General features: G+C 40.8%; 2 protein-coding genes across 2 annotated transcripts in view; one reads left to right on the plus strand and one right to left on the minus strand.

The window, feature by feature from the left end:
* NF1 (neurofibromin 1) overlaps positions 1–24,974 on the plus strand; it is a gene marked incomplete at both ends in the record, with an annotated part of 286,281 nt that overhangs the window by 170,979 nt on the left and 90,328 nt on the right.
* On the minus strand, positions 18,348–19,670 carry OMG (oligodendrocyte myelin glycoprotein; the record flags this gene model as incomplete). The annotated part of the gene is made up of 1 exon (XM_080712206.1): positions 18,348–19,670. One exon carries the CDS (start codon positions 19,668–19,670, stop codon positions 18,348–18,350), a length of 1,323 nt encoding a protein of 440 aa, XP_080568332.1.

A 24,974-nucleotide genomic window follows, 5' to 3' on the forward strand; every position in this document is an offset into this window, starting at 1 on the left:
GAGACAAGAGGACAAGAGGCTCAGAGTCAGCCTTGGCAATGTAGTGAGGCTCTCAGCAACCTAGCAAGGCCCCGTTTCCAAATAAGAAATAAAATTGGGCTCAGGCTGTAGCTTGGAGGTAGAGTGCCTCTGGGCTCAAGCCCCAATACCCCACCCCCCAAAAAAAAGAAATCCTGGGTTGATTTTTGAGGTGCTGTCCCCAGTTCCCACTGATGTCTTCCATACAGTGCACCAGGGCATATTCTCAGTGTCTTTGTGCTGCTTCTCCTACCCTGCGGGGTCCTTGTGAGCTGTCCGCACCTCGCCGTGGACATTGTACCACTCCCGGCTTCCTATAGTTCCTTTGACTTAGGTGGAACCATGCGACAGGGTCAGGAAGATAGAGGCGTAAGTGATACATATCCAGCCTGGCGTCTAACTTCATGCCAACCATCTCCAGGCCCCTTGAAGATGGTAGAACCACTAGATGACATGATATAAGTGAGAAATGAACTTTCATTGTCCTAATGTTATTTGGGGATATTTGTGACAGAAGTTAGTCTGTGCTGACTAAGGTAACTGTGTGCTGGGTATCCTGCCTTTTCCTCTCTGAGTCCACTTTATTTTCCCTCTCTGTACCCTGAGAGGCTGGCCTGTGTAGAGAATATTATCAGACTTCTCTCTTCTATGAATTCCTGTTGGCTTGTAAGGAATACAAGCCTGAGATTGAGGGAAAGAAAGATAAATTAGGGTATGTGTTACCTTGGCTCCCTTCCCTGCAGGGTCCCTGTGTGCTGTCTGTATCTCTCCATGGAGACTGTGGGGTTTTTTGTTTTGTTTATTGGGGATAGAGCCAAGGGGCATTTTACCTCTGACCTCCACACACCCCAGCCCTACTTTATTCTTTTATTTTGAGACAGCCTCACTAAGTAGCTGAGGCTGACCACAAACCTGCGATCCTCCTATCTCGGCCTCCTTCCTACTGGAATCACAAACGTGCACCACTGTACCAGCTGGAGATTATGGTTTGGGTTGTATGGGCCTCTCTGTGTCTGATTTCTGGGAATTGTTCCCTTCTCACCCCTACTTCAGGTATAACATCTCACCCCCAGTACCACCAAAAAAAAAAAAAAAAACTACACATAGTCTCTCTTTTTTTTCTATAGCAAAGTATCAGCTTTTTAATTTTAGAAATCTAATACAAGAAATATCCCGTTAGTTATAAACCACATGCTCTAGGGCAAATGCCTATCTTTGGGCAAGTTTTCTCCCTTGTGGTATAACACTGTAAGTGTTTTATCTTAATTTTGGCTTACTATCACTCGCTTTCATAATCAATGAAAAATAAGTTTTAAAAGATTCTCCCTTTCTGTTTCTCTTTTATAATGGGGCCCCTGTCGCCCTTGAGTTGTAATATGTGTTAGAACTGGTCTTTGCTTTTTTTTTTTTTTTTTTTTTTTTTGGTGGTGGTACTGGGGTTCCTGGAAACCCTTCTACCTCCGGGCTACACGCCCAGACCTGTGTTATATTTTTATTTGGAAACAGGGTCTCTTAAGCCAGTGAAGCTGGCTTTGAACCAGCGCGATCACGATCCTCCTGTGTCCGCCTCCCAAGTGCAGGGATTACAAGCGTGCGCCACCACGCCTGGTGCATGGTCTTTGCTTTTAAACCCACTCTCACATAATACATGCGATAAACCAATAAGTCTTGTTGATTCTGCTTCCGAAAGTTTTTATTTTTTTACCGCATCTTACAGACTTAGTTGGTAGTTTCATTCATTGTCTAAGCTGAAGTTAGCAAACTTTTTTGTAAGAAACCAGATAGTAATCATGAGAACCATTCTTGGCTTACAGAATAGTGCCAGTCGGCTGTAGTTTGCTGGCCACTAGTCCAGGCTGTACTTTATCCTGTTCATTTTCTGTATTTATACCAGTAGTGATGGCAGGTTCTGGCAGTAATAATGGCAGGCTTGAGGCTGAGGCCAGCCTTAGCAACTCAGTGAAGTCCCTCCGCAACTCAGTGAGACCCTTTTGCAAAACAAAAAATAAAAAAGGCTGGGGGTACAGTTTGAAGGATTTAATCCCTGATGACAAAAAAATAAATTTAAAATCAGTATATAGTCAGTCTTACAGTTAATATATGAAGATATTTTACTTGTTTGAATCTTTGATTTTAACCTGTTTTAAAGAGACTTTGGCTTTCACAATATGTCTCTAAGTTCATATTTAATGACTGACAGCTTTCTTATAGAACTTAGAATAAAAGACATATAATAATAAAAGTAGGGACTTCCGGGAAGATGGCGACCGAGAAAAGCGGGGCTTAAGAGCCCCGCTAAAAACCAATCTCCATTACCACAAAATCAGCGCCTTTCATAGCCAGAAAACACCATCACCAGAGAAACAAAAAAATCACCAGGCTCCAGAGAGAAAGCGGACTGAGAACAGAGCTCAGAGCCACAGAGGAGATATACCGGCCTCACGCCTGAGGACGCGGCAGCAGCGCCATACTGTCGGCGGCAGCAGCAAATTCACCAGACGGCAACAGCAAGCCGAGGTGAGCCGCTGTGGAACAGCCAGGCGGGATTTCTCGCCGCAGGTAAAATCTAAAGCTCCCAGTGGCTGAGCTCAGCACATGCCGCAGGGATTCAGAGTGGAAATCAAAACCAAGAAGTAATATGCCAGCCTCACGGCCGAGGGCGGAGCAGCGGCACCATATTGCCACCGGCGGCAGCAGCAGAGAATTCACAGAATACAGTACAGCTACATCTGCATACTCAAGAACAGTGAGTCAAATTGCGGGCCACAGAGGAGAAATCCCAGTACTGTACTCCCTGGGACTTGACCCAGTGGGGGAGTGGCGGTGGCAGAGATATCACACCATAGGAGAACGTGCAACCTGGCATCCCCCACAGTCTAAAGCAGCCTCTATCGACTCTCTGGGTCAGAGACTCTGTGATACAACCCAGTAAAGGAGTAGTGGGGTCTGAGATACTACTGACTCGAGATCCAGAACACCTTAAGTGAAGTCATAGTGACCCAAGGGAAGAACCCAGAGAAGGCACAAACTTCCGAAATCATGGGAAAGAGGAATAATACTGGAGCAATGAATGTCCACAACCCCACAACATCAGAACCTGATAAAACAGAAAATCAGAGATTTCTAGAAGATCAAATCAGGAAAATAACTGTAGAAATAATAGAGGTGCTTCGAAAAGAACTCAGAGAGAGCCAAAAAGAGATAAAGGATGCAATTAATGAAGTAAAGGCCTCAATTCAAAGCACAAACAACCGATTAGACCACATGGAGAACAAAATCTTGCTCTTAGAAGATGATCATTCCAAAAATGAACGTATAGTTTCTAATCTAGGAAAAAATATCCGACAGCAGGAATCTGATATTGAAGAAATATGGGCCCATTTTAAGAGAGCTAACCTAAGAATAATTGGAATAGAGGAGGGAAAAGAAAGTGAAACCAAAGGGATCAACAATCTCTTCAAGGAAGTAATAGCAGAAAATTTTCCAAACATAGAGCAAGAGGTTGATACACAGGTCCAGGAAACTTATAGAACTCCCTTTAGACAGGATCGGAGAAGAGGATCCCCACGCCACATAATTGTCAAAATGACCAATGTGGAAGCCAAGCAGAGAATCTTAAAGGCATCAAAAACAAAGGGCCAAGTGACATTCAGAGGCAAACCAATTAGAATCACTCCAGACTTCCCAAACCAAGTCATGAGAGCCAGAAGGGCTTGGAGTAACATATTCCAAACTCTGAAAGAAAACAACTTCCAGCCAAAAATTTCCTACCCAGCAAAACTTTCTATCAAATTAGATGGAGAAAGAAGAAGCTTCCATGACAAACAGAAACTGAAGGAATTTATGTCTTCAAAACCAGCACTAGAGAAAATACTCAAAGAGATTAACTACAAAGAAGAAATAGGTAACACACACCAGAACCAGAGAAACAAGAGTTTCCATCCAACAGTCAACTAAGAATGGTTATCTGTGGTTATTCATTACTTAGGTTAGTCTTTTACCTATCTCTAAATGGTATTGTTTGCCTTTATTGTTGTTAATTTTTAGGATGTCTAGTTAGAATATTAATATACCTTCAGATATAGCATTTGGAAATATTTTATCTCATTCTATTAGTAACTGTTAACTCTGTGTACATTGTCTTTGGATATACAATATTTTTTTTTATTTTTTAGGGAGTTTGTATACTCTTCTGTTGCCTGTGCCATTGAAATCATATCCAAGAAATCACTGCCAATTTCAGTGTTGTGAGGTTTTATGACCCAGATTTTCTCCTAAAAGTTTATAGTATTAAGATTTATATTTAGCCGGGCGTGGTGGCGCACGCTTGTAATCCCCGCGCTTGGGAGGCAGAGACAGGAGGATCGCGCAGGTTCGAAGCCAGCCGCGCGCATTGGCTTAGGAGACCCTGTTTCCAAATATAAAAATGTAAAAATAGGTCTGGGAGTATAGTCCGGAGGTAGAAGGGCTTCCAGGAACCCCAGTACCACCAAAAAAAAAAAAAAAAAAAAAAAGATTTATATTTAGGTCTTTTATCTATTTTGAGTTAATATTTGTATATGGGATTAGGTAAGGGTCCAACATTATTCTTTTCCATGTAATTATTATGTTTCAACAATATTTAGTTAAAAGATTATATATTTCTACCACCAAATGTTCTTGGAAACCTTGTCAAAAATAACTTGACAATATAGGGAAGAATTTAGCTCTAGGCTTTTATTTATCTCCAATGGTTTATATATCTGCCTTTAGAATAGTACTACACTGTTTCAATTATTGTAGCTTTATATGGTTTGAAATCAGAAAATATATATCTTCTAGCCTTGTTCTTTTTCAAGATCGTTTTGGGTATCTAGAGTCCATATTCCATATTAGGATAGATTTTTTTTCTGAAAAATAAATATATAAATATATGATAGTTTCACCTAAAAAATAGAAAAAATATTCTCTGGTAAGAAAGAAAGTAAAAAGAAATATTGAAATGTTATCTTTAAGTCATCAAAAGCTTGGTTTCAGACAAATGAAACTGTTATGTGAGATTATCATTTTTAATTTTGGATAAATTGCTATAATACTAGATGTCAACCACTTAGCCAAGCATTGGAGGGAGGGATGGGGAGAGAATGGGGTGGGGATCGGGTGGCGGCTGACTGGGCGATGTGTGCATGTATATCTACAAAAGTTTGTATCCCACTATGATGTATGAATACAGTGTACCAATAAAAAATAAATAATAAAATAGTATGTCATTAAAGCAAGAGATTTGATGTGATCATTGTAGAAAAGCCATGCCGTAATGAGACATTAGGCCCTATAAATAGATGGAATTATTTTTAAAGTTATGTGCTTTCTTTGTTATGAGGAAATGCGCCTGGATATTTAATGTCTAATGTCTAAGTAATAGAATTGGTAAATGGTGTGGCTCTGTGCCAGGCACTCTTAACACACCACATGATGTTTCAGATGCGGTAGTGGTTGCTGAGGCTTTGGTTGGCAAATGAGGGCTTTTCCAGTGGTTATTGTGGCGTACGGCATCCGCGTTTCCCCTCACTGATGGGTTGATTTTTTTTCTTCTTTTTGATGAAAAGCCATTAAGTCTTAGTTTATTTTCTGTTGAGGCAAGCATTTAACATTCACACCCCTTCAGTCTCAGAAGTGTTCAGTTTGTTTGAACTGTGACCATGGGCAACGAAGTAATGCAAAGTCAAAAGTATATTTTTGGGTATGCTTATTTTTATCAGATTAATTGATCCTTGGCTGTGGACTTTCCATGTGGAATATCCCTTTTTTTCCCCCCAGTACTGAGGTTGGAACCCAAGGGCATTCTACCTCTAAGCTATACCCCCTGCCCTATTTTTTATTATTTATTTTGAAACAGGGTCTCACTGAGTTACAAAGGGCCTCACTAAGTAGTAGCTGAGGCTGTCTGAGAACTGCAATCCTCCTGTCTCAGCCTCCCAAATGCTGTGATTACAAAGGTACACCCCCATGCCCAGATCTTTTTTATTTTTAAATATACTTTTATTGGTATATTATAGTCTCACATCGTAGTGGAAATCATGCTGACAGTGACATACATACACACAGCACTTGCTGGCCCCCTCCTTCCCTCCTTCCCTGTACAAGGTACTGAGGTTGACATTGGTATTTTTTCATATGCACACAAAGCCAGTGGTAGTAATTCCTTCACTGATCCTCATTCTTCCCCTCCCCCCGACCACCTGTCTGGCTCCACTGAGGTTTCTCTTCCATTATCTGGAGCCCCTCTTGTATCCCACTTACACCCTAGCTTCTGCATGTTAGAGAAAACATTTGACCCATCACTTTCTGTGACTGGTGAATCTCACTTAACATAATGTTCTCCAGGACTATCCTTTTTCCTGCAAATGACATAATTTTGTTTTTTATTTCTGATAGAATTCCATTGTGTATATCCCACAATTTTAGAATCCATTCATCTGTTGATGAACACCTATATTGGTTCCATAATTTGGCCATTGTGAATTGTGCTGCTATGAACATGGATATGCATATATTACTGTAATTTTCTTATTTCAGTCCCTTTGGAATTATACCCCAAAATGGTACAGCTGGCCCATGTGAAATATTCTGATAACTTATTTTTATTGCTATTATTTTCCATGGGATAAATAAATAGCAAACTTTGTAAATGAAAAACCAATTATTAGCTGGGCATGGTGGCACAGCCTATAACCCCAGTACTGGGAGGTTTGAGACTAATGAACAGTAACTTGGTGAGATACTGATTCAAAATAAGAAATAAGACGGCGTGGTGGCACACACTTGTGATCCCAGTACTTGGGAGGCTGAGACAGGAGGATCACAGGTTTGCAACTACTGGCCTCAACTACTTAGTGAGGCCCTCCTCAATTTAGTGAAATCCTGTTTTAAAATAAAAAATAAGGCTGGCAATGTAGCTTGGTTCCACCCCCATTAGCACAAAATAGAAATAAAAGTAAAAGGGTTGGGACATATAGCTCAGTAGTAGAACGCCCTGGGGTTCAATTCCTAGTACTGTAAAAAACCAATAAGTAAATAAACACTGAAAAAGAAAGAAAAACTGCATGGGAAATTATGCATTTCCCATGCTCCATTATTTCTATTTCTAATTTTTAATTATTCAAGAATCTCTTACACAAGGAACAGTAGTAATCATTAAAATGTTTATATAGCACCTACAAAATATTTATTTATTTATTTATTTTTTTTATTTTATTTATTTATTTTTTTGGTGGTACTGGGGTTCCTGGAAGCCCTTCTACCTCCTGGCTACCCTCCCAGACCTATTTTATATTTTTATTTAGAAACAGGGTCTCCTAAGCCAGCATGCGCGGCTGGCTTCGAACCTGCGCGATCCTCCTGTCTCCGCCTCCCAAGCGAGAGGATTACAAGTGTGCGCCACCACGCCCGGCCAAAATATTTATTTATTTATTTTTGTGGTCCTGGGGGGTGGAACCCAGGGGCCTTCTACCTCAAGGTTATACTCTCAGACCTATTTTATACTTTGGAAACAGAGTCTCACTAAGTTGCTGAGAGCCTCACTGAATACCTGAGGCTGGCTTTGAACCTGTGTGATCCTCCTGTCTCAGCCTCCCAAGCACCAAGATTACAAGTGTGCGCCACCAGGCCCAGCCTCACCTACAAAGTATTTAATATGAAAGATTTATTTCATTCCTTGAAACAACCTATGAATTACATAAATTTTTAACTATATATTTTTTAACCAGAGGACACAATCACTTGCCCAAGATGATAACACGAATTATAGGTGTCAAAAGTTTATATCATGCTCTATTAAATCACAGTGTGCTTTTTCTTTTTCTTTTTCTTTTTTTTTTTTTTTTTTTTTGCGGGTCTGGGTATGGACCCCAGAGGCATTTGACCTCCGAGCTATACCCCCTGCCCTATTTTTTATTCTTTTTATTTTGAAACCGGGTCTCACTGAGTTGCAGAGGGCCTCACTAAGTAGCTGAGGTTGTCCGCGAACCGCGATCCTCCGGTCTCAGCCTCCCGAGTGCTGGGATTACAAGCGTGCGCCACCACACCCGGCTCACAGTGTGCTTTAAATACGTTTAGGGATTATTTTGATCAGATAAGAACCAAATGGTTACCTGAGCATAGTGGCATACTCCTATAATTCAAGTATTTAAGAATCTCAGACATGAAGACTAGGGTTCAGTTCAGGCCAGCCTCAGCAACTTAATGAGACTCTATTTCAGAAAAAAATAATAAACAGAGCTAGGAGTGTAGCTCAAAGGTAGACTGGCCCTAGGTTCAATACACACACACACACACACACACACACACACACACACACACACACACACAGAGGCAGGCAGAATCTCAGGCCAGGAACTCCGAACAGGGACGAATGGTATATTTTTCCTATATATCTCACTTATTTCTTAAATCTGTTTAATGGACTGGGGGCTGTTGAACCAAAATGGCATTTCTTAAAAGTTGCACTTCTTAAAGACCTCACTTTGCACCACAGTTTTCAATGTGTGAAGCAAACTCATCTACTTAGCACATTATTAACACATCAAGGTGATTTGTTCTTACCTCCCCAAACTTCCCTTGAACAATTTACTATACTGAATTGTTTGCAGATTAGTAGAGTTAATCATAGCTAACACTTCTAGATTGGTCTCAAATCTAACTCCACAGTATCCAGAACTAGTTTCATATGACAGTTAGAGCCTAGCCAGGTCGTCCTTCATTCTTTATGTTTCTTTGATCTCTGTAGTCTCAGGACTCTGATGCTATATCTAAATAGAATAAACTTAGACCCCAAAGTGGATGATACCGCCCTGGGGGAATGCTAGGCTGATCCTGGGGGATGGAATTGAGGGCACTGAAAAAATTAGGGAGCTATGGAGGCACCCAGGGAGCATTGAGTAATTATTTTTTCCTGAAAGGGGGCGATAAGCCAATAACTTTGGAAATCTATACTGCGGAGTGAGAGTCGGAAGTTTGTTTTGTTTCTCTTAGAAAGTCATTGTTAGCCCACTAATCACATGTTTTAGCTATGTTTATTCATTCTTTTTATTTATAATTTAAGTTAAAATGGTAAAAAATGAAACTTAAGAGGAAGTTATATCTAAGCTGAGTAGGAGCTGGGAATGGTGGGGCATGCTTGTAATCCTAATACTTGGGAAGCTGGGACAGGAGGATTGCAGGTTGAAGGCCAATACACAGTAAAATAAAAGATTAAATGGGTAGGGGGGTATCTCAGAGGTAGAACATCCCTGGTTCAACCCTCAGAATCATACACAGAAGAAGGATGAGTCAGGTTGCCCTGGTAAGAGGAAGGAGAGGGGTGTACAAAGGATGGATATTCAGCTTCTCTGGTGGCAAAAGAGTATGGTGAATTGCTGGGAAAGAAGCTTTGTTTGAACTGTAGAATGTGAAGGGGCTGGAAATTTTTAAGATGGTTATCATAACGGGAGGCAAAGCCTGGTCATAAATTAAGTCATATTCTGAGAAAGGGAAAATTATTGAAGGCTTTTGGAAGGAAGGTTTCTTGGAGAAGTAATCTTGCCCAGAGTTTACCATACGGAGCTCATTTGAACTAGCACAGTGTGTATGTGCTTTGAAGCACTGTGATTGTGTTCTCTGTTCTTTGACCTTCACGATGACCTCTAGTTCCTTGCGCTCTCCTACCTGTTCACGGCACCTTGCTCTTCTCCTCTGTGTGCCTAAGCCCCTTGCACTTCTCAAGGACAAGGCTGGTAATAAGACAGGCTTGGTATACAAAGTTAGCATTTTGGCATGTTTCCTTTTGTCATTGTCTCTCTCTTTCCTTTCATTTTGTTTTGTTTCCTTATTCCCAGGGCCTCAGGCATGTGAGGCAAGTGTCCTGCCACTAAGCTTCATTCTCAGCCCTTTTGAAAAATCTTGAGGTTTTTTTTTTTTTTTTTTAATTTTACTTTAAAGTTGCTGAGGCTGGCCTCGAACTTGGGGTCCTTTTCCTTCAGTGTCTTGAATTGCTGGGATTATAGGTGTGCATCATACCTGGCTCTTTCTGGTTTTGTTGTGTGGTACTAGAGATTAAACCCACGAGCATTCTACCTATACCTCTAGCCCTTTTTTATTTTTTATTTTGAAACAGGGTCTACTAGGTTAATGAGAGTCTCACTACTTGCTGAGGCTGTTCTCTAACCTGGGATCTTCCTGTCTCAGCCTCCCAAGTACTGGTATACCCAGCATTTTTGTTGTTTTTTATATAGTGATTTATAGCATGTGTTTTTATATCCTATAATTTTTGTTTATCTTTCTAATATTTGCATCTTCCACATTTCAAATTTCTTTCTTTTTTTTTTTTTGGTGGTGGTGGTACTGGGGTTCCTGGAAGCCCTTCTGCCTCCAGGCTACACTCCCAGACCTGTTTTATACTTTTTTATTTTTGGAAACAGGGTCTCTTAAGCCAGCGCGGCTGGCTTCGAACCAGCTCAGTCCTCCTGTCTCTGCCTCCCAAGCGTGGGGATTACAAGTGTGTGCCACCATGCCCGGCCACATTTCAAATTTCAAAAAACTTTTCATAAATATTATTATTAGTCACATAATATTTTGGACTGTGGGGCAGCATTTACTTAATTTCCTAATGGTAGGAATATGCAGTATTGTCTCTTTCTTGCTGTTAGAGATGATGTTATTGAAGCCAGGCATGATGGCACATGCTTTAATCCTAATACTTGAGAGGCTGACACAGGATCATGGGTTCCCAGGCAGCTTCAGCAACTTGATGAGGCCCTGTGCAACTTTGTGAGACACTGTTTCAAAATAAAAGAATAAAATAGGGCTAGAGGTGTAGCTTGGAGGTAGAATGCCCTGGGTTCCACCCCCAGTAAACACGCACACACACAGGCACGCATGCACGCACACGCGCGCGCACACACACACACACACACACACACGCGCGCGCGCGTGCGCGCTAGATATATAACTCATCTCCAGTAGTCAAGTGCTTGCCTAGCATGTGAGAGACCCATGGTTTGATTCCCAGTGCTGCAGGGTAAAAGAAAGAACGATACAAAGGAGAGAGAAAGATGTGAGTTTACCTATAATTTAACAAAGTAAAAGTTAAAATATTTTTGGGTTTTGTCCATTACCAAATTCCTATTCAAAAGAATTGTACCTATATGTGAATGTGATCTATACCTTCTCCAGTATTTTTATTATTTTTTAAAAAATACTTGGTTTTTTTGTTTTGTTTTGTTTTGTTTTTGTGGTACTGGGGGTAGAACCAGGGGCTTTTCTACCTCTGGACTATACTCCCAGACCTATTTTATACTTTATTTGGAAACAGGATCTCCCTAAGTAGCTGAGGCTGGCTTAGAACCTGCTCGATCCTCCTGTCTCAGCCTCCCAAGTGCTGGGATTACAAGCGTGCACCACCACGCCTGGCTCCATATATTTATTAATCACTGTGTCTTATAAACATTCTGTTTGTGTCCCTTGCCCATTCTTCCACTGGAAACCTTAGTATTTATTCTTACCGATCTTATGAACTCCTGATTAACAATCTCGTTTAATGTATTCTATTTGAATATTTTGTATAGACAAATCTATTGTTGATTTCTTTGTGATTTTCTCTTATTCTAATTCAACAAAAAAGTGTTTCACTGGCAGTCGGGCATGGTGGCACACGCGTGTAATCCCAGCATTTTGGAGGCTGAGACAGGAGGATCTCGGTTTATGAGCAGCCTCAGCTACTTAGGCCCTTTGCAACTCAATGAGACCCTGTTTCAAAATAAAGAATAAGCCGGGCGTGGTGGCGCACGCTTGTAATCCCCGCGCTTGGGAGGCGGAGACAGGAGGATCGCGCTGGTTCGGAGCCAGCCGCGCTGGCTTAAGAGACCCTGTTTCCAAATAAAAAATATAAAATAGGTCTGGGAGTGTAGCCCGTGGGAGTGTAGCCCGGAGGTAGAAGGGCCTTCAGAAACCCCAGTACCACCACCAAAAAAAAAAAAAAGAAGAATAAAAAATAGGGCTGCGGGGTATATCTCAGAGGTAGAATGCCTCGGGGTTCCATCCCCAGTACTGAAAAAAAAAAAAATATATATATATATAGATATATATATAGATAGATATAGATATAGATATATTTTATATAAGAGAGAGAGTGTTTCACTTAGAGACTTATATTTTCAAATTCTTTTGCTTATTTTGATTTTCTTGTTAATACTATCTTTAAGTGTCAAGTTTGAATATTTTCCAGTTTGCCAGCACTGTTTATTTAATCTTACCTTTTTACTTTGATTTCTGGTGTGTGTGTGTGTGTGTGTGTGTGTGTGTGTGTGTGTGTGTGTGTGTACGTGTACGTTAATGGTACTGGGGATGGAACCCAGGAGCATTCTACCTCCGAGCTACACCCTAGCCCTGTTTCTGTAAGTCTTTTTATTTTTGAAACAGGGTCTCATGAGTTGTGAAGGGCCTCGCTAAGTAGCTGAGGCTATCCAAGAACTGTGATCCTCCAGTGTCCGCCTCCTGAATGCTAGGATTACAGGCGTGCGCCACCACACCTGTCTTGATTTCTGATTTTAGCATTTGGTAACTTAGGTCCTAGGCACTGTTCAAGGCACGTTTACACGTTATCTCCTTGTTTTCTCATAGCAGCCCTGTGAGGAAATGGAGGTACAGAGAATTAGTATGCTGGTTGGTATTACACGGCTAAGAAAAGCTTTGCCATATATCGAGTTCTGATGTGGGTCCCCCTGTGTGTCATTTCTATATTGTGGTTATTTTCTTTCTTCCCTTTTTTGGTGGGGTGGGGTGGACATGCTGGCATCAACCCCAGACCTTGACCCATGTGAGCCAAGTGCTCTACCACCGAGCTCCACCCCAGCTCCTCCTTTCTCTTTTTATTTCTGCACTCCAGTCTTCATTGTTATGGCTTGTACATGTTTTCCTCTCAAGAAAGGCTAAGATGCCTTATGACTTCTTCCCTTTTTTTTTATTCCCCCCTGTTTATTTTTCCAAATGAACTTACATTTTTTTTATCTCATATTCCAAAAAGATTCTCATTGCGATACTGTCTGAATTAGCTTAATCCAGGAGCTGGCGTGACGGTGCACGCTTGTAACCCCAGTACTTGGTACTTCCCAGGTTTGCAGCCAACCTCAGCTACTTAGTGAGACCCTGTTTAAAAATATAGAATAAAAAACAGGGCTGGAGGGGTATAGCTTGGAGGTAGAATGCCCCTGGGTTCAATCCCCAGTACCACACACATGACAAAAAGAATCACTTAATCCATGGATTATACTGGAAATAATTGCAGCCTTACAACATCCAATTTAGATATGTTCTCTATATTTTCTCTTCAGTGTGTTTCAGGTGGCAACTGAGTATTTGTTGGGTGTCAGGCCTGGAAAGCCTTCAGGTACCAGTTCAATCAAGTCGGTTGAGAGCTGTCAGTAATGGTTTCCAGGCTTCCCCATTTGGTCTGCATATTTCATGCGAATGTTATTTCTTAGCACTGCTTATTTTTCTCTATAATTTTATAATTATTTTTGCCAACACATGAGGAAATCATTAATATCTCCAAATGTATTTATTTTTTGTTATTTAAATGCGTACTTCTGAAAGTGTTTCTTAGGAATCTTCTGGACAGACAATTAGTTTACTTGTTAACAGTGGTCATTTAATTTTTTAGAATTTTATCTGCCATTTCTGTTTTTTTTTTGTGTGTGTGTGTGGGGGGGGTGTCTGGGGATGGAACCCAGGGGCATTTGACCTCCGAGCTACACCTCCTGCCCTATTTTTTATTCTTTATTTTGAAACCGGGTCTCACTGAGTTGCAGAGGGCCTCACTAAGTAGCTGAGGCTGTCCGCGAACAGCCATCTTCCGGTCTCAGCCTCCCGAATGCTGGGATTACAAGCGTGCGCCACCACGCCCGGCCAACCATTTCTGGTTTTTGTTCTGGAATTTCCCAAATAATGTTTAGAATTTGGACAATAGCAGGCATCAATAATTAACTCTTCCTAACACGCTGTGGTTTGTAGCCTCTTGGGCTCTTTGGGTGGAGCGGTTCTCGTGATGTTCTAGTACTGGGCCATTTGTACCAGAATGGATGTTTGTGTGTAACATGACTCATAAAACTAATGACAAATCTTATTTTCTCCACTTAAAAACAAAACCCTAGCTGGGTGCTGTGGTACACGCCTTATAATCCCAGTTCTTGGGAGGCTGAGACAGGAAGATTGTAGGTTTGAGGCCAGCCTCAGCAATTTAGTAAGACCTGGTTTCAAAATAAAAAATTCATTTTTAAAAAGGGCTGGGAGGCCGGGCATGGTGGCGCACGCTTGTAATCCCCGCACTTGGGAGGCGGAGACAGGAGGATCGCGCAGGTTCGAAGCCAGCCGCGCTGGCTTAAGAGACCCTGTGTCCAAATAAAAAGTATGAAATAGGTGTGGGAGTGTAGCCCGGAGGTAGAAGGGCTTCCAGGAACCCCAGGACCACCAAAAAGGGCGGGGGGGGGGGCTGGGAATATAGCTCAGAGGCAGAATGCCCCAGGGGTTCAATCTCTAATACCAAACAAATGAACAAAAACAAAACAGAAACCTTCTTTTTCACTATCATGATATTGGTTGGTGGCTTGCAGTACATGGTACTATTTCTTATCTAGCTCTTAAAATATATTTTATAATTAAGGTAATCTTTATAATCTTTAAGGTTGCCTCACCTACCTTAAATATGTATGGGATACTTACATTAGCCGACAGTGGGACAAAATCATCTAACAAAACCTATTTTATAATAAAATTTGACTCTCTCATGTAATCTATTGAATATTGTACTGAAAGTGAAAAACTATAAACCATTCTGTTTTTCCTTTCAGTACAGTATTCAGTAAATTACATAAGATAGTCAAACTGACATATTCATATATATATTTGTAGCTGGGCGTAGTGGCGCACGCTTGTAATCCCAGCATTCGGGAGGCTGAGACCGGAAGATGGCAGTTCACAGACAGCCTCAGCTAATTAGTGAGGCCTTCTGCAACTCAGTGAGACCCAGTTTCAAAATAAGGAATAAAAAATAGGGCAGGGGCTGTAGCTCGGAGGTCGAATGCCCCTGGGTTCCATCCCCAGACTCGCCTAAATAAATAAATAAATAAATAAATATATATATATTTATATATATACACATATACATATATTGGTATGTCTGATGAGCTTGAACAGATACTGAGGACTACTGCATTTTGAAATGTTTATGGAGTCTAGTAATACAGTAGTGTTTGCCAAAGTAGCGAATAATGAATCTTCCTTCATTAATAATGATAGGATATAATAATAATGATTAATAATGATAAGAATCTAATTTCCTTAGGAAAAAAGTATTATTGAATTACTTTAAGGCCAGATTATCTTCTTCCTAAGGACATAGAGTCCTAACAGCTAATACATGCCATCCTTATAAACGTACCAAGCTTTCTCTGTATGTTGCCGGCACATCAGTGGGATCGGCATAGGTAATACTCTTGCTATGGTCCACAATTTTACTCCCTCATCACATTTCCCCGTAGGAATTCTAAGACAGCATTGAATTCTTGGCACCCTCAGAATAAAAGACCGTTAATTCTGAGAAACCTCCTTCCTGTAGAACATTGTATGTATGTGTAATTTTTTTTTTTTAAAGAAAACAAGACCCAAGTGCGTGGTAGAGTAGGGACCAGCTAAGCAGTTAAACTCTGTCATGGACGATGAAGGCACCAACTAGACCATTATTTGGAAGGAAGAGGGGATAGCGTGTCCATTTCAAGATGGAATGCTTTGTTGTTGTTTCTTGTTTGTATTTTTTATTTTAGTACTGGGAATTGAACTCAGGCATTCCACATCTCGAGTTACACCTCCAGCCATTTTTATTTTTGATTTTGAAATAGTCTCGCTAATTTACTAAGGCCGGCCTCAAACCTGTGATCCTCCTGTCTCAGCCTCCCAAGTATTGGCATTTCAGAAGTTCGCCACACCTGGCCGAGGTAGTGTGTTTTAACATCACTTTAGGGGTTTTCCAGATAACCCCTGTTGTTCGTAGCGAGATTCCCTAATATGGTAAGCCAGTTAGGTTTGCCAGGCAAAATAATATTCAAGAGCCACTGTTCTGGGTGGTATAATGGAGAAGTTGTTTTATTGAGGCTACTGTAATTTTTCCATAGGCTTGGTTCTTAAAAAAAAAAATGCATTCGAATGTTGTTGACTTTTTTCTCTCTCAAAAAATATGTTCTTAAATTAGGACAGACTATTTGACTTTTAAAACTTTCTTACTACAGAAGTGACACTTACTTATGTTTTTTCTCAACTCTAGACATGCTGAGCTTACTGTTCCTATGCCTCACAAATTAAATACTTCGGTTTCAACTCTGCGTTCTCACATTTCATTCCAACCTTTTTTTAGGGCTTCTCTCGTGGATTCTTTTCTGTTTCTTGTGTTTGTCATTAATTCATAAGGTGACTTGCTGTTTTTGTATTTGTAGACTTTCAGTAATGTTTTTCTGTATAGAATCCCAGTACTGTTTGATGTGGGGTGTGGGGTCTGACTGCCCAGCTCTGCTCCTCAGTCGGCTGCATTAGGCTCATTGCAGGTCGCAGCACCAGATGAATTCCACCCCTCGTTTCTCTCTTCTTCCTTCCCTTCCCTCCCTTCCTCCCTCCTTCCCTCAGAGTGGCCGAAGTTTATTAGATCTCATGATTTTATTCTTGTTAATTTTATTTTTAATTTAGGTCGATCAATTTCTCTTCCTCTTTCTCCTCCTTTTTCTGTACTAGACATTGAATCCAGGGGCATTCTATCTCCAAGCTACATCCCCAGCCCAATTTTTGTTTGTTTGTTTGTTTGTTTGTTTGTTTTTGGTGGTACTGGGAATTGAACCTAGGGGCAGTCTACTTCCAAACTACACCCCCAGCCCTATTTTATTTTTTACTTTGAAACAAGGTATAAGTGTCTGAGTCTCTCCACATTGCTGAAGCTATCCTTGAACCTGTGAACCTCCTGTTTCAGTCTCCCAAGTACTAGGATTACAGTGTGGACCACTATGCCTAGCTTTATTTTTTATTTTGAAACGGGGTTTGTCCAGATTTCTGAGGCTGACCTTGAAGACTACAATTCTCCTGTCTCAGCCTCCTAAGTACTGGGATTAAAGACATGCACCACAGCCCCAGCGTCAAATTCTTTTTTTTTTTTTTTTTTTTGGTGGTACTGGGGTTCCTGGAAGCCCCTCTACCTCCGGCTACACTCCCACGGGCTACACTCCCAGACCTGTTTTCATACTTTTTTTCATGTGGAAACAGGGTCTCTTAAGCAGGCGTGGCTGGCTTCGAACCTACACAGTCCTCCTGTCTTTGCCTCCCAAGCGCGGGAATTACAAGCGTGCGCCATCATGCCCGGCCCCAGCGTCAAATTCTCATTTCTAACTGCTAAAGTTAAGTTTCTCTCTTGCACCAATAGTAAAATGGTAATTTTGTACATTTTTATGGTTTTATTAATATTTTAATTTAATTTTTATATTTTAATATTAAATTTAATATTAATTTTTTACTTCTGTTAAACATGCACTACAACTACTTCTTGTCCTTAAGCTAAAATATCATTATATTGTTTTAATACTTTCCTCATATGCAAAAACAAAGTTAAATTTTTCTTATTAAAATGCAAAGCCTCGTGTCTTCTGGCCTTTTAAAGAGCCTTTGTCCATTATATAATCTGTGAAGTAGCCAAGAGTTCTCAGAAGTAAGACATCATCTAGATTTAAAACAATTATGGCTTGTGTGTAAAACAGTGATAAGGCATAACCATCCATGGTGTGGCAGCCCCAGTTTCACTTGAGTGGCAAAAACCTTGAACGCCATCACATTTCATCCACCTTAAAGTCTTTTCCCAGGTTTTCTACAACAAAAGTGGTTAGGTCATTTCGATTCTGCTAGGTAAAGTGGGTATAACTAGAAAGCCAAATGACACAGTGCTGAGCATAGACCTTTTATTTTTCCCAGATGTTTGACAGTGTAAACATACATAAAATGCATATTAAAGTTTAGATGCTTTATATTTTGTGCAATAAATCGAAGCCTTAAAAAGAAAACATTTTATGTAAGAAAAAACTCATTAGTTTTACTTAAGACAGTAAAATAGCAGCAAGTCCCAAGACACTGTGCACTTGTTTAAGACCGTGAACTTCATTTACATGGAGTCGGAAGTGTGAGACCGGCTTTCTTGAGTACTTAACATAGCGGGGTCACTGGTTAGATAGGGATGGTCCCCACTGTACAGCAGGGAGGTGGACTTCCTTAGGTGCAGGAAAGGCGGACCCTCAGCCAGCCAGCACAACCATAGCATTGAGCACTAAGAGAAATGAAGCATTTACTTTCCAAGCACTTGCCCCAGAAGACAGGCGAGTCTTTACGCCTGTGGTCGTTTCCTCCCTCCGTACGTTAAGGGTTGTGCTTTGCTGAGGCGTTTCAGAGAGATTATTTGGCATGCCACTAGTGATACTTAGGGTCATGGGTGTTGGGGGTGATTTTGTGGAGCCAGTGAGGCTTGTGTCTGTAACCGGCCCATCTTGGAGATGAATGGTTAGCGTTGCAGCTGCTGCTTCGTGTGAGCGGATGGTTTCTGTGGCCGTGTCTTCGGGATAGGGCGGCACAGCCTCATCAGTGCTAGTAAAGGTGCCGCCTTTACTAAGTGTGACGCCAAACGTCGTTTCCTTTGCTCGATATTGTTTGGGTATTCTGGTCACTTTGGGTTGAGTTACCATACTCAAAGAGTGAATGGTTTCCACTGTCTGCATCCCACTTAGAGTGAATAAGCTTGAGGTAAATCCGGGTGGTGTAGGATATATGCTGTGTTCCTTGAGAGATGATACCTGGTCGGAGCAAGGAGTCCCTACCACGTGGGCCCTTGTTTCTATTGCCCACCTCAGTAAGTAAGTAATGTTTTGTTTGTGGTCACATGACCACCTGTTATTGTGAAGGGTTATCTCTTGCAGCTGCAAGAGCTGGTCAAAAGACTGATCTGGAATGAATGTGAACTTATTGTTGTGCAGGTAAAGATGTGTGAGATTTGTCAGGTTTATTAATGTTCCTGGAAGGATTTGTGTCAAGGAATTATTAGACAGGTCCACGGTATGTAGTTTGGAGGGCATGTTGGTTGGAACTGTCCAAAGTTTGTTACTGCTGAGGTTGAGGACCTCAAGACTTCTTAGTGTATTTTTAATGAGGACAACCTTTTCCAGCATATTCTTAGAAACGTCCAGATATTTAAGGTTCCACTGATAAGCAGTATCAGATTTGTCAAGAAGTTTAATGTTGTTGTTGGCAGCAGACATGTTCCAGAGAGACCGAGGTAACTGAGCAGGCAGGCTTTCCAGCCTGTTGTTTGAAATGTCCAGGGTCCTCAGGTTGGTGTATTGGGTTAACTGGTTATGCAGATCAGTAAAGTGGTTATAAGACAGGTTTAAATATATTATATTCTCTTGCAGTCCGGGTGGTAATGTAGTCAAGTTTCTGCCTGAACAGTCCACATGCCTGTGTCTCTCTGTGCATATACATTGGAGAGGGCAAATGCAAAAAATACCAGGCGCGAGAAACAGAAGGATGAACAGGCAGGGAGACATTTTCAGTATCTGATATTCCATCAAAGCCTGGAAACAAACAGATACACCCTTCTTTTAATATGCAAATACAATTTAAGCATCTGCATGGGTCAGTTAGCATTAGGCAAAATTTTCAATAAACCTCCTTGTTGTCGAGTCTTTTTATAATTGTTCCAGTGATTAAACTAACAAAGCTCCCCTTCATTTATAGTCCAAATGCCTAATCCTTCAATTGGGGCTATGTTGGTAGAAAGGGGGAGAGAGAGAGAGAGAGAGAGAGAGAGAGAGAGAGAGAGAGAGAGAGAGAGACAGACAGACAGACACAGAGAGAGAGAGAGAGAGAGAGAGAGAGAGAGGGGCTGGCTATGAGTCTCCCCCACTCTCTCCTGCATTTTCTTCCTTATTTTCTCTCTTCTTTTACCATATTTTTTTTTTTTTTGCTCAATGTCTCAGAATCAGAATCTTAATAGGAAAACATGGAATTCTCTGTAAATAAAGAGTTACAATCTTAAGCTATTACTGTTTTTCTTAATATGCTTTCTTACTTAGATGTGAAAAAATGGCTGTCGTGTCTGGGTTTTGCTTTTTATTTTTAAATCTCTGCAGTAATATAAGACGTGTGTGTGTGTGTGTGTGTGTGTGTGTGTGTGTGTGTGTGTAGGATGAGATTCTTATTTAGATATTAAAGCAGTTCTTTGAAATTTCATCATTTTTCGGATGAACATATCATTGTAAAGACACTAAGGCACATGAAAAATCAAGACCCACACCACACCTTTAAAGCTCACATTTTGTAAGGTTGCCCCCCCCCGCTATGTATGCTAGTACCAATTCTAAAGGGAAAACAACGTGTATACTTACAAAGTCAATGAATATCGAAAAGAATATCCTCGACTGACACTGCAGCAAATTTCTGGTGCATACACTTGCTATTCAATATATATTCAATCCTAACACTGTCTTTTTCTTTAAAAAAAAAAAAAAAGGAAAGAGTCTATCTCTTGCTGATGTAAATAAGAACTTACCCTAGTGTCGTCTTCAGCATCAGCATCTCCTCTCCCCGGGAACTTGAGGCTTAAAGGTCGCCTTGCTCTGGAGAGCCCGGCTCCGGCTGTGCTGTGCGCTGCTCAGCTGCATTGTGTGGCTGGAGCCGAAGCTCTGCAACCACCTGATCAGCACCACACAGGAGGCTGCAGCGCTGTCATTGGTGCTGACTCAAACTCAGCACCAGAGGTGCGCACGCCACAAAATAGACACGTTTGCTCAAGAAAATTTATGGCGTTCCAGCGTGTCTATATCTCACAGATATTCTATAGAACAGGATGCCTCATGAGCACTGGAGCTGGACTTGACTCCTTTTGGTGTCTTTGTCTGAGCTTGGGTTTCACATTTTAGCAGTTCACTCATTAAGAACCTGTCATTCTTTTAAATGCCCACATTCTGTTTATACATTGAACGTTGTGAAAAGTGGGTTTGTCCTTCCTCCTGGATGGATTTCTAGGATACTAGAGTAACTGCTTTGAATTGCTGCTCCTTTCTGTGCTTGTCTAAAATGATTCACTTGTCATGTTATCTCTTCAGATATCGTGATATAATTTTTATGTTCACCCCCACCATGGCGATTATCATATTTAGTCAGCTTTTCAAATTTATCAACTGTTTGTTTCATCTTTCCTTTTAGGAGGTATGGAAGTAATCAAGATTATTTTTGTCTTTATCTTTCTGATACAAAGAGCATTTGACCCAAGGTTACATACAAGTCAGGCTATGTTGTTTGTGGGGTTTTGTTTTTGTTTTGCCCTGCAGTGCTAGGAGTTGAACACTGTTTGATTTCTACCACTGCAAAAATGTAGGCAACATTTAAAATTGTAATCTCATAGGCTAAGGCAGGAAGATCACAGGTTTAAGGGGAGCTTCAGCAATTTAACATGACGCTATTTCAAAACAAAAATTTTTCAAAGGAATAAGGATATAGCTTAGAGGTAGAATGCTTCTGAGTTAATCAATCCTCAGGACCAAAACAATAAATAAATAAAAAAAATAAAGCATATTATGCTTTTAATTTTTAGGTCCGATGGTAAAAATAAACATGTTTTATACTTTCTCTACTTGAGGTTAAACATGTTTTTCTTCATGAAACTTACTCTGGATGGTAAGTGAATGAGGATTGTTTTCTCCAGAGACATTTTGGTACTTTATGAGTGACCATTTATTTGATTTTATGTTTCAGAAATAATAGTATCAATTGCAAATGATTTCTTCAGAGTGTTCATATTTTATCTTTTTGAGAAAATTCATAGATTTAAAATTACATGAAATAATGAAAAAGATAAAACTTTAGTCGTGACTGTTTATAAAATGAGATCAGATTTAGCCGGGCAGGGTAGTGCAGTCCTGTAGTCCCAGTACTTGGGAGGCTGAGACAGGAGGATTGTAGGTTCCAAGCCAGCCTCGACAACTTAGCAAGGCTCTCAGCAGTCTATTGAGAACCTGTTTCCAAATAAGAAATAAAACTGGGCTGAGAGGGGATAGCTTGGAGGTAGAATAACTCTGGGTTCCATCCTTAGTGCCAAAAGATGAGATCAGATTTATGAAAGCTTTTATTCTACTCTCTAGTAGTCTGATTGTATAATAAACTGTTAGAACACCATCTAGTTTCTTTCTTTCTTTTTTTTTTTTTTTTGTGGTACTGGGAATGAAACTCAAGGGCATCCTACCTCTGAGCTATACCCCCAGTTCTATGTTTTATTTTGAAACAGGGTATCACTGAGTTGCAAAGAGCCTCACTAGGTAGCTTAGGCTGTCCGTGAACCAGGATCCTCCTGTCTCAGCCTCCCAAATGCTAGGATTACAAGTGTGCACCACCACGCCCTGCTGCCATCTAGTTTTTATAATGGGCATTTTACCTTAGAAAAGAAAGCATGTTATGATATACTCATTACCAAATTGTCATTATTTGAAGACCAATAACTATTAACATGTTACATATAAGGAAGATCCCTTTGTGCCTAGTTATAAATCCTTTTTCTCTCAATTTTATTACTGCTATTTGATGGTGATGGAGATTGAACCCAGAGACATTAACACCTCCAAGCTACACTCTCAGCCTTTTTTTAAATTTGGAAACAAGGTGTCACTAAATTGCTGAGAACCTCACTAAGTTACTGAGGCTGGCTTTGAACCTGCGATTCTCCTATTTCAGCCTCTGAAGTACTGAGATTTCAGGCATGCACCACCATTTCCAACTTCAATTTACTGTTATTTGAATTGCACTTCCAGTAGAATTTATTGTATTAAAGTTTTTAGGGGTATTGTGTGTGGGCAGGTATGGAGTACTAGGGATTGATCTCAGAAGCCCTCTACCACTGAACCTTTTTCATTTTGATACAGGATCTTTGTGTGTGTGTGTGTGTGTGTGTGTGTGTGTGTGTGTGTGTGTGTGTACACTGCTAGGGCTTGAACCCAGGAGCATTCTACCTCCAAGCTATACCCCCAGCCCAATTTCTTATTCTTTATTTAAACAGAGTCTCACTAAGTTGTGGAGGTCCTCACTAAGTAGCTGAGGCTGGCCAAGAACCTGGATCCTCCTGTCTCAACCTTCCAAATACTGGGATTACAAGTGTGTGTCACCACACCTGGCTTGATAGAGGATCTTGATAAATGGCTCAGGCTGGCTTCAAATTTGTGATTCTCCTGCCTCAGCCTCCTAAGTAGCTAGGATTATAGGTGTCCATCACAGTGCCCAGCTTGTTTATTTTATTGGTAAAGAAACTATAGAAGAAGTACAGATGGTCAGTAAATATATGAAAACATCTTCAACATCATTAACAGTCAGGGAAATGCAAATTAACTTTATGTGAAGCTGGGAGTCGTGGTGCACACCGGTAATCCCAGTACTTGTGAGGAGGATCATATGTTTGATATGATCAGCAACTTAGCAAGATTCTCAGCAACTTATGAGACTCTGTTTTGAAAATAAATAGCCAGGCATGGTGGTGCACACTTGTAATCCCAGCATTCGGGAGGCTGAAACCTGAGGATCGGGGTTCACGAACAGCCTCAGCTACTTAGCAAGGCCCTTTGCAACTTAGTGAGACCCTGTTTCAAAAAAATAAAAAGACTAAAAAATAGGCTGGGGGCGTAGCGCAAAGGTACAATACCCCTGGGTTTTATCCCAGTACCACAAAATAAATAAGTAAATAAATAAAATAGGGCTGGGGGTGTGACTCAGAGGTAGAATGTCCCTGGGTTCAACCCCTGGTACCTCCCTAACTCCCCAAAAAGAAATAAAAAAACTAAGAGTCTAAGTTTAGTTAGAATGACAATCATGAAGAGTACAAACAATAATAAATACTGACGAGGCAGGGAAAGAAGAACTCTTATACACTACTGGTGGGATTGTAAAATAATACAACCTCTAGGGAGATCAGTATGAAGGTTCCTCAAAGGACAAGGAATGAAACTACCATATAACCAGCTATACTGCTCCTTGATATCTTTACAAAAGAATCAAAATCAGAATGTTACAGTGATACATACACATCCATGCTTATAGCGGAACAATTCACAATAGCCAAATTATGGACCGACCCAGGTGTCCATCAACAGATGAGTGGATAAAGGAAATGTGGTGCATACACACAATGGAATTTTACTCAACCATGAAGAAGACTATTATGTACAGGAAAATGGATGGAACTAGAAAATATTTGGTCAAGGTCAGGCAGACTCAAAGTCAAGGGTCCTTATGTTTTCTCTCATATGTGGAAGCTAGAGAGAAAATAGGAGACAGAAGGGCTTTTAGATAAATGAGGGGAGAGATCAGTAGAGAGTGGAAAGGGTGTGGGAGAAGGAGGGAAGGAGGAAGGAAATAGCTCAAATAACACTATGCCCACATTGAAGGGCTCGCTGCCAATCTCTAACCTACCTGGACAGGAAGGGGAGAGGGTGGAGTGCAGAAGGAAGCGCAGCAAGCGCAGGGTGCCTGTGTGAAGTATCACGTTGGACCTCATGGGGGTATAAAAGAGAGAAAGCTATAGGAGTCTCCTTTTATATCAAATAATGGTCTTGAAAAGTATATTGTAAGAATATGCAACATTAGAAATTTATTATTGAGCCGGGCGTGGTGGTGCACATGTAATTCCACCATTTGGAAGCCTGAGACAGGAGCGTCATGGTTCTCGGACAGCCTCAGCTACTTAGTGAGACCCTGTTTCAAAAATAAAAATAAAAATAGGGCAGGGGGTGTAGCTTGGAGGTCGAATGTCCCTGGGTTCTATCCCCAGACCTGCAAAAAAAGGGGGGGGAATTTATTTATTGATTAGGTGCTTTATTACACTTTACTTT

The sequence above is a fragment of the Muscardinus avellanarius genome (assembly GCF_963383645.1).
Source record: "Muscardinus avellanarius genome assembly, chromosome: 16".
NCBI lineage: Eukaryota > Metazoa > Chordata > Mammalia > Rodentia > Gliridae > Muscardinus > Muscardinus avellanarius.